Genomic DNA, 10,203 nt, shown 5'->3' with positions numbered 1-10,203 from the left:
ATTAGTATTTGATGATAAAAAACAACTAATGAATAATTTCGCTACTGCTTTTCTAGTCAAAGGAAATATCACTTCTACTATCCAATTCTGATATCAAGCTAAGAATTATGAAATGAAACATGTACGAAAATACTACAGCAAATAATAATCAACAAGGAAATCTATAAGTTTTAAAACCTCACTATTTGCAAGGGCCCTCCACAAACAGGTGGTCACAAGATCCAAATGAACAATTAATTGTGCATCAAGTCTTCAAAGGCGCTTCCATTAAATAAAAAACACGGAGTTTAAAAATGATCACAGTCACCAGAAATTCATTCACGTCCCCTGTTTTGTCCTTCCTTACAGTATTTATAAAAGCCATTTAATAATTGTTTGAGTCTTTCATGCCTACTTTCAGCTAACAGAGTTCTAATTTAACTATTAAACTGAGAAATAGATAACGATTCACTCACGATTTGTTATTCGGCAAAGCAAATCGTGAGGCGGTTTCATCTCAGACTCTCGCTCGCTTGCTCCAACTACGTGTTGACCATTGCCTTTGACCACGTGATTCGGGATTTCTTCTAATGATTTGGTGCAGGTGGATAGGAGGTGATTGTTGAGAGGATCAACCTCTTTCTGCCCATTTCTCTCTTTCCTTAAATGGCGCCTCAAACCCTGTTCAACAATGGAGTTGGTTGCAAAAACAGATGTTAGCTGCAGAATTGCACAAATCCAGTAGCTAATGCAAAATTTAACTTAATAATAAGTAACATTTAGGAAATATGAGAAATAGGATAATTACCACCTTATCTATGTCAAAAGCCTATAATTTGATGCCTATCAAGTTAAAATGAATGGTCAACGAGAAGGAAAATGAGTGAAGAAGAGTGTCAAGATGAAGCATTCATGAGGCTCTACAGCGTGTATTAAGAAACAAAAACAACAATTGGAGGAGTTGTTACATGCATAAATGGATTTGTTCCTAGAGTGCAAAGGATTACCACCTAAGAGAGAAGTGGAACATGAGATACAATTATTTCTAGACTCCCCATTACCAAATATTGGGTTGTATAGGAAGTTTGTTATAGAAGCAAGTGAGCTGAAGAAACGGTTGCAGCAACTATTGGAAAAGGGTGTCATTCAACCGAGTACATCATCATGTGGGTGACCCATCATCATTGTGTCAAAGAAGGATGGGATTTGGCGGATGTGTATAGATTATAGGGCATTGAATAAAATCACGCTCAAGAACAGATACCCCGTGCCAAGGATATACAATCTTCTAGATCAGTTGCAACAAGAAAAGCACTTCACCAAGTTGGACTTGAAGTGTGGATATCACCAGGTTCGAGTCATTGAAGAAGATGCATGGAAGACCGCCTTAAAAACCTGGCAAGGTTTGTATGAGTGGTTAGTTATGCCATTTGGCCTATGTAATTCACCAACTACATTTATGATATTAATGAATGATATATTGTGTCCTTTTATAGATTCTTTTGGTATTGTCTATTTAGATGATATACTCATATATAGTGATACCTGGGAAGAACATAATTCACATTTTACACAAGTGCTAGAAACATTGAAGAAGCATCAACTGCTAGAAAATCTCAAGAAGTGCGAGTTTGCATAACAATACTTGGTGTATTTGTTGTATGTGATTAGAGGAGGAGAGCTAAATATAGATCCTTCTAAGATGGAGGCCATCATGAAATGGTCGGTGCCTTCTAATGTTTCTGAGGTTAGGAGTTTCATTGGGGCAACACAATACCTAAGGAAATTCATAACCTCATTTTCAGTGGTAGCAACACCACTCCATGCCATAAAAGCAAGTGGCAAGAGTTCTCAGTGGAAAAAAGGTCATCAGAAGGCTTTCGAGGAGCTAAAGAAGAAAATTAGTTAAGCACCAATTCTCAAATTACCAAACTTGCAATGACCCTTTCAATTGGAGATGGATGTGAGTGGGTATGATATGGGAGATGTCTTAATGCAGTTATTAATTCTTGTATGCTACCATTTTGAAGTATTTCATGGGGAAATCCTTAACTACCCTACCTACGATAAGGAGCTCTATGCCATGGTGCAAGCTATGAAGAAGTGGAAGCATTGTCTGATGGGAAATGAGACAATAATCCACACATATCACTAATCATTACAGTACTTTCAGGCCTACAGTAAGCTACAACAAACCAAGAATTATAAGTGGATGGGGTTTTTACAACATTTTCATTTGGTGATCAAGTATAAGAAGGGTAGCACAAACAAGTTTGTGGACATGCTTTCAAGGCCACCCACATTGAATATTACAGCTTTGGGGACTCTTATGCACATGGAGACATTCACCTATGATGCATACATAGAGGCATTTTCAGAGGATGAGGACTTCAAGGAGGTGTATCAACAGTTCTAGATTCAGAGTCATGTGCATGATGGTGATAGCACTGTTAACTACCATCTCCAAGATGGGTTATTCTACAAATTGGATAAGTTATTTGTTCCTAAAGGTGAGTGACTGTAGTTAATTAGAGAGGCTCATACCTCCAAGGTTTCAGGGAACTTTGGTGTAGGGAAGACCGTGGCTAACTTGTAGAGGTATGTGTATTGGCCCAAGATGCAAAAGCAGGTAGCTAGGTTAATAAGAGGATGGATGCTTTGTTGTACCAACAAGCCTAGAAATAGGAAACAAGTTCTTTATCATCCCTTACCTGTACCTACTTGTCCTTGGGAAATCATTTCCATGGACTTTGTGGGAGGTTTACTGACAACCAGGAAGGGACATGACTACCTGTTCATGGTAGTTGACAAGTTCAGTAAGATGTGTGTTCTGATTCCATGTAGAAAGACCATCAACAGGAAAGAAGAAACAAAATTGTTCTTTGGACAGGTCTGGGTGAACTTGGGATACCAAGAAGCATGGTTTCAGACATGGATACAAGATTTCTTAGTGCATTCTGGACTACATTGTGGAAGAAGATGGACACAAAGTTGAAGACATCTACAACATTCCATCCACAGAAAGGTGGGCAGACAAAAGTAGTCAACAAGATTTTGAAGACCTGGGATGAAAATTTGGTATAAATACACCATTCTTATAACATATCAGTCCACACTTCTACATGAAATCCCCCATTTGAGACTTGTTTTGGATATTTTCCACCTTCACCTTTGGATATTGCATATGGGAAGAAAGGAGGAGTGAGGGAAGATGTTACAGGAGATGCTTTAAGGGATGAAAAATTTATAGAGAAGATCAAGAAGATCCATCTATAGGTACAAGAAACACCACAGAATTCGCGGGAGAAGTATAAGGTCAAACATGATCAACAAATAATAGAGAAATCATTCAAGGTGGGAGACAAAGTATGGTTACAGTTGAATAAGGAGAGGTTGTGGGGGCTTGGTAACAAAATCAAGGCTATGAGGTATGACCCTTTGAGATATTGGAAAAGGTGGGTGATAATTCCTATCGACTCTGTTTACCACCATATATGCGCATGTACTCAATTATGAATGTAGAGAATTTGAAGTTTTATAAGCCTTACATGCCGGATCAAGAAGAGGAACATGTCCTACATACTATGGAGGATTTGGCACCAGATACTCTGGCAGAGTTGAAAGAAGATAGAGTTTCTCATAATAGGTTCAGAACTACAAGACATGGGTGGCATGAACTTCTGCAGATTGGGTTGAAGGAACGACCTCTAGGCAAAGCTAAATCGTACACCAGAGAGAAGGTTGCAGAAACTTTTCCTCACCTCATTCAGTAGAAGATTTTGGGGACCAAAAGACTCCCAAAATGGGGAGGTGTGATCTAGATTGGATCATTATATTTTTTGTCATTCATATCGATTCATTTGGAGTGGAAAACGTGGAGAAACCAACTCATGGGACCATTTTTATTAGTGGGACCCAATTTGGAGAAACGAGGTCTGAAACCTTCTTGAAGCGTTTTGAGGCATCAAACAATGCTTTTTTGGGGTAACACTTTTCTGCTTTAATGTTTCACCTTTTCATGTTGTTCTACATACAAAGGTCTTTCCAACAACACATGAAGCGCATCAATTTGAGCCTGTGTGCAAAAGTAATGCCACTCAAAAGTTGACCTTCTTGTTTTCACACCTATAGTTTGGGAGGATGTCGTGTTAGCCCCCATTATTCATGGAAAATGGCCACATGTTTGTGATGTAAAACACTCTAGAAGATTTTATATTGTAACTCTAGTTAATAGTTTATGTATTCAAACTTAACCATTGGTAGGCTATCGGGATTTGTTATAACCAGGCCACTAGGAGGAAGAGGCATTCCATTCTTTCGAGAGCATTTTGTTACATAGTTGAGCAAAGATAGTCAGGAGAGATAGGAGGTAGAGCACATAGAGAATATATGTGCATTGTATAAGCTCATGGGCCATGGGCATTAATTCTTTGTACCTGCATCCTTATTTTCCAGATAGAGAAAGAGAGCGAAGCAGCCTTACCTTCTAGTTGGGTTTTCTCCCATAAGGGTTTCCCAGAGCATATCTTGTGTCTTATGTGTGTGTGAGAGATTATTTTGTCATTCTCTATTTTTCTGCATAATTTCCATTTGCATGCATGCACTAATTTCAGTTAAATTTACAAATCTAGAAGTTTAATAAAACTAGAATAATGTAAAAATTCACAATTTTAATTATTATTATCAGATTTGTTGTGACAAACTATTGAGTGGCATATCCACGACAATTTATTGATCATGAATGGAGTGGAAATCTCCTCAAATTTCATTACCAATTCAAACAAACATATAACTAAACAATTATAACAATCCTTTGATTAGTTGTGTGGTGCAATCTGTTGATTTTCCAAGGTCTTCTAGTTTATAATTACTTCTAATGATTTTTACTTTAAAATTCAATTATATTTCACATTCATCATTAAGAAATTATATAGAGGATCTTCAATAGTAGAACAAAAAATATAGTATGATCATAAAGAGACAACCAATCAAGAGACACAAAAATTTTAACGTGGGAAAACCCAGATGGAGGAAAAACCTAGCAACCTTTTCCTTAGAGAAATTATTTAGTTCAACAAGAGATATACCTAAAATACAAAGTATAACTAACTAATAACATAACCCTGGTCACACCTAGTCAAACTTCCCTCAAGTCAAAGTGTCAGCCAATGAACTCGACCTGGTCTAATCTGCTGAGGCCAAAATTCGGCCTACTTCTGCACCATAAAATTTTGGTATCGCTGCTCTAGTATGCCTAGGAACTCTACCTCATATCTTTCCTTACTCTGCCTTAGATATGTCCTTTACTTTGCCTCATATTTGTCCTTTACCTTGCCTTAGATTCATCCTATGCTCTGCCTCAGGTTCTCCCTTTTTCTCTCTGCCTGAGATAGTGATCCAAATTGCTTTCTTGAGGAGGAGGATGAAACCTTTATATAGTCTTCCAGTGAACCGAATTGGTATGACCATAGGGTCAAGTTGACCTGACTTCTTAGAGGGTCGACTTTATGTTTTGGAGCCAAAAATTAAATATTAGAAATTCAGATTTTCCTCTCTTTTGAAGCCAACCTGAAGAACATGTCTTACAGTTTTCATTACATATATTTCCAAGGGCTAAAGTAAAATTATGAAGATCGACCATAGCCACACAATATATAGGATGATTAAGCAATGGAAACCAAAGACTAACTTACTGAAACTAAATACCATTGTACAAAGATAATATAGGGCCTTCCCTCAAGTCCTCCCTACCTAAGGATTATCCCGTGCTTGGTCTCATAAGATTTCCAAAATAATACTATGTTGAAATTCCACACATCAAATCTCAACAATCTATTGAGTTTTTAGAACTTGAATTATAGAGAAAATGTATTTACCATAATCTTAGGAAAAATGTCTACCCTTTGCCTCTGAGGTGATTACACACACATATATACATGAGAAGGGGGCCTTCCTAATCCATGAATGGAGCGACAAGCCCCTCAAAGTTCATTACCAATCCAAACAAACATATATCAAAATAAACAACTGTAACAATCCTTTGATTAGTTTTGTGGTGCCATCAGTCTCAACTACTATCCATTTGTACAAATCCCTAGCTAATTATGTCAACAAAACACCTTTGCACCCTTTGACAAATTTGGTTGAAACTTGTAATCATAGTTTCTTCCAAGTGTTATCACAATTATGCTTTATGCGACAATGAGACTTGATGCCCTATTCAATTTGTAAGATCATGTGAAATTAAACCTTTTGTGCGTCGATGCACAAATATCAACAAGTTCAATGAGATCCTCACAATTATGTCTACCATCAAACCTTTATCACAATGGAACCCTTTATGATAGTATTTAAACTCTTACACTACTACATATATATTCATTGATATGTCTTCTTAAAATACCCTTCATAGGGTTTAATGGTTGATCCCTTTCCTCAAGTGTAGAAAGTATGACTAGGAATAACTCATGATAACTGGAAATATTGATCATTCTCATAGTTGTTCGAGTTAGTAAGTTCCTCGTAATCAAAGCATGGATCCATGTATATATGTGCAATAATCCAAATAATCTCAAAAAACACCTTAACTATAAAAAGAAAGTAAGTGAGAAAATGGAAAATATTTACCTTCAGCAAAATCATAATAAGGGAAATCATAATCAAAAGAAGGAAAAATGGATATGTATTTGAGGCAAAGAAAAAGTGTTTTTATAGCAAAAATAAGTCAAATTGTGGTCCATCAATCTACTTACAATAATAGGTATCCAGACTTATGCAGGAATGCAATAGAATATAGATATAAACATAAACATAGAGATGTAGCAGAAATAAATTTTCATTTCATTAATATCAAAGAACTAAAATATTTTTACATACAAAATGGAAATAAAATAGCTCAGGCAATGGTAGTTTATCTTTGAGAAGAGATGTGATGGCTACATGCCTCTGAACTGTGCTACAATGAGGCTCAAAGGCCTTTTTTATTATTGAACGACAAAGGGAAAACCCTAAACAACCAAAACCCTCACCCTAGGAGATGGAACACCAAACGTTTGTGGGCCACGTTAAGGTTAGTTGGACAACCAACTACCTGGGTTCATAACTTGGTCATATGATCTTCGTTTGATAGTACGATACCTTGTTAAAAATATCTCTCCAAGTACTACAAAAATCGCAACAGTCCCCTCTATGGACCTCAAAAAAAAGCCATTTAGGGGGTCAAAACAACTCCGGAAGTTCAGGCCCCGAAAAACTGCTAAAATTAGTAAATTGTGCTATAATCAAGGAAACTGATGAAACCAACTAGAGGTCCAGGTGAAATAGGCAGGTGGCCACCAATATCACCTAGATAAAATAGTGACAATGGATTACTAAGGGTCTTTCCCTCTCAACAATAAAGTAATAATAAAAAGGGAGAATTATTAATAGGCACCTTGCCACTATTTCAACTTCTTAGCTCTTAATTATTTATGCAATTACAATTAAATGCTTCCTTCTCATTGCTTCCTTCAATAAAACTTTATGGGCCTCACCGTTAAAATTCATAACTCTAAATATACCATATCCCTAATTTATGAATGTCTATAAGTTCCCTTTTCCTAATTCCATATTTCCCCTAATAAAAAGACAAACAAAAATGCTAAAAAGTTTCCAATTCTTTTGAACTCAAGCAAGGATAAGAAAATATTATGCATTAGACATATCTAAAATAGAAAACATAAATAAAACATCCAAACATACTCTCACTAAAGTATCTCTAAAAAGAAAACAAATTAAAATGCAACTCATGAATAAGTTGCAAGCGATAAATTAACCTTAATAAGGCCACTATGATGAATATATTTGAATGGAAGGGTAAGCATATTCTAATAAAACTAGAAAACATAAATAGATTATCCAAACATACTCTCACTGAAGTATCTCTAAAAAGAAAACAAGTTAAAATGCAACTCATAAATAAGTTGCAAGTGATAAATTAACCTTAATAAGGTCACTATGATGAATATATTTGAATGGAAAGATAAGCATATTCTAATAAAACTACACTTCAACTTTTTTCTTAATAATAATTTGGAAAAAAATCATAGTTAATATATCCTCTCGTTAATAATAACCTTAGTAAACAACTAAAAATAATTCTCCAACAAAATAATACAAAAACCAAATCATAAATCATACTTACAAATACCTCACCACCTCATAACACCTTTCCCCGTTGAATCAAATCATAGCTCATCCTTACAAATACCTCACTACCTTAGGGAAACCTTCAGTGTAGCCTTTTCATATAATTTCCTCACTGCCTTAGGACAAACAAATTGGAGAACAACTCTCACTACCTTAGGGAAACATTCACTATAGCCTTTTCATACAATTGCCACACTGCCTAAGGACAAACAAATTGGAGAACAACTCTCTCGAATAAATGGTTGAAGCTTTGTGAAGATATAGAGACCCCAATGATAGACCAGTTATATTTGGAAGATATAGAGACCCACAAACATATATAAGTTATAATCCAATGATGGTAATAGCGATGGTGGTAGTCGTGGCAGTGGTTAATTAATACCCAAGTGTTAACTAACACAAGATTTCAAATTCCATTTAATTGTCCAGGAGATTTCAAGAAAATCATCCTAGAAAAGACCGTTCTGGAAACTGCCATCTTTTCTAGAGTCTCTCGAACCATCGTCGTTCACAATTCCACCGTCCTTTCGCGCCTATAAATTAGTTACATTGTCAACGTTTTGGATTCAAGAGGTTGTCACAGCGAATTTCATCTGCTTTGAATCAACGCAAGCGTTTAGTCTCTACACTTGTTTGAATCTAAAGATCCGCTCGAATTCTCTTTTTCTGTAACGATACCAGAAATTTTGGCAGAATGGCACTGACTCCTTTCTTCGGTCGATCAACAGCCGGTAGCCTGTGGGATCCATGGGACCGCAGCAGCAGCCTATTTGATCCGTTCGTTCCCGTGTCTCGAATTTGGGACGCCTTTGATTTCGGCAGTGCGCTGGACACACCGGCCTTTTCTTTCTCCCGGGATGCGCAGGCCATCGCCAACACGAGGCTTGACTGGAAGGAAACCCCCGAAGCTCATTTCTTCACCGCAGATGTGCCCGGTAAGTCGTGCTTATCTTTTCTTTAATTTGCTGTGCTTTTCGATTTGCAGTCCAGTCCATCGATTGAATAACGGCAGGCTCTGTTGAATGTGCCCGGTAAGTTGCGCTTTTCTTTTCTTTTATTTGCCCTGCTATTCGATTTGCTGTCCATCAATTGAATAACGGCATGCTCTGTTTAATCTTTTGCAGGATTGAAGAAAGAAGAAGTAAAGATCGAACTGGTAGATAACGGCAGTTTGCGAATTAGTGGGGAAAGACACAAGGAAGACGTCCAAGAGACGGACCAATGGCACCGGGTGGAGCGGTCAAGCGGGATATTCAGGAGACAATTCCGGCTGCCGGAAAATGTAAATGCTGACGGCATATCTGCCAAATTGGAGAACGGTGTCCTGACCGTCAAAGCCCCCAAGATAAAGCCAGATGCGGCTTCCGGTAGCGATGTCAAAAGTATTGATATTTCTGCAAGTGAGAAGTGAGGGCGAGGGTTTCGTAGTGTATGGCTTTTAGAAGTCCACACGCTTAGAATGATAATTAGGTCCTTTACAATGAGGGTGAGGGTTTACAATGAGGTTTTCGTAGTGTAGAAGTTTTGCGGTTATAAAAGCTTGCAGAAGTTTTGCAGTTGTAAAATCTTGGAAAGATAATTAGGCAATACTCTGGTTCCATGTAGTGTATTTTCTTTAGTTTTGATTTGTCCAAATTTTGAAGCGTTTTTTGGGTTAAAATCTTTTAGAAATATTCACTCTATCTACCATTTATATATCTTTGTTATTTTTAAAATCCATAGATCGACGCGAATATATGTTGGTGACGTGAAGGTATTTTGGCTTTAAAGCATTATATAGCTCTAAAGCTCTTTTGGCTTTAAAGTATCATATGTCTACAGTATTATATAGAGATATATATCTAGTGTTATATATATATATATATATATATTTTTTGAATTCCATATAATATAATTTATTTCTAACATTTTTTTTAAATATATATATTTTTTTGTTTAAAATATATTTTTGAAAGTATAAATGAATTCAAACTTTCCTTTAAACACATAAATTCTAACTAATTTTTTTGTAATAATTTTTTTTGTTATTTAAAATAT

General features: G+C 36.4%; 1 protein-coding gene across 1 annotated transcript; it reads left to right on the top strand.

Moving 5' to 3' along the window:
* The first annotated feature begins 8,718 nt into the window (after nucleotides 1–8,718).
* On the top strand, nucleotides 8,719–9,784 carry LOC149176831 (17.6 kDa class I heat shock protein 2-like). Its single transcript, XM_089423209.1, has 2 exons — nucleotides 8,719–9,101; nucleotides 9,291–9,784. Exons 1-2 carry the CDS (start codon nucleotides 8,861–8,863, stop codon nucleotides 9,575–9,577), a joined length of 528 nt encoding a protein of 175 aa, XP_089279335.1. The 5' UTR covers nucleotides 8,719–8,860; the 3' UTR covers nucleotides 9,578–9,784.
* The last annotated feature ends 419 nt before the right edge of the window (nucleotides 9,785–10,203 follow it).

Source organism: Pinus tabuliformis, chromosome 4_1, assembly GCF_031772625.1.
Source record: "Pinus tabuliformis cultivar Carrire ecotype Pingquan chromosome 4_1, CPIR1, whole genome shotgun sequence".
NCBI classification, from domain to species: domain Eukaryota; kingdom Viridiplantae; phylum Streptophyta; class Pinopsida; order Pinales; family Pinaceae; genus Pinus; species Pinus tabuliformis.
Note: the sequence above shows the minus strand (reverse complement) of the source record. Positions and strands in the feature narration are given on the sequence as shown.

Coding starts and splice junctions, on each gene's coding strand:
- LOC149176831 (XM_089423209.1), top strand. CDS start 8,861: ATGGCACTGACTCCTTTCTTCGGTCGATCAACAGCCGGTAGCCTGTGG. Junction 9,102..9,290: donor CTTCACCGCAGATGTGCCCG/GTAAGTCGTGCT, acceptor AATCTTTTGCAG/GATTGAAGAAAGAAGAAGTA.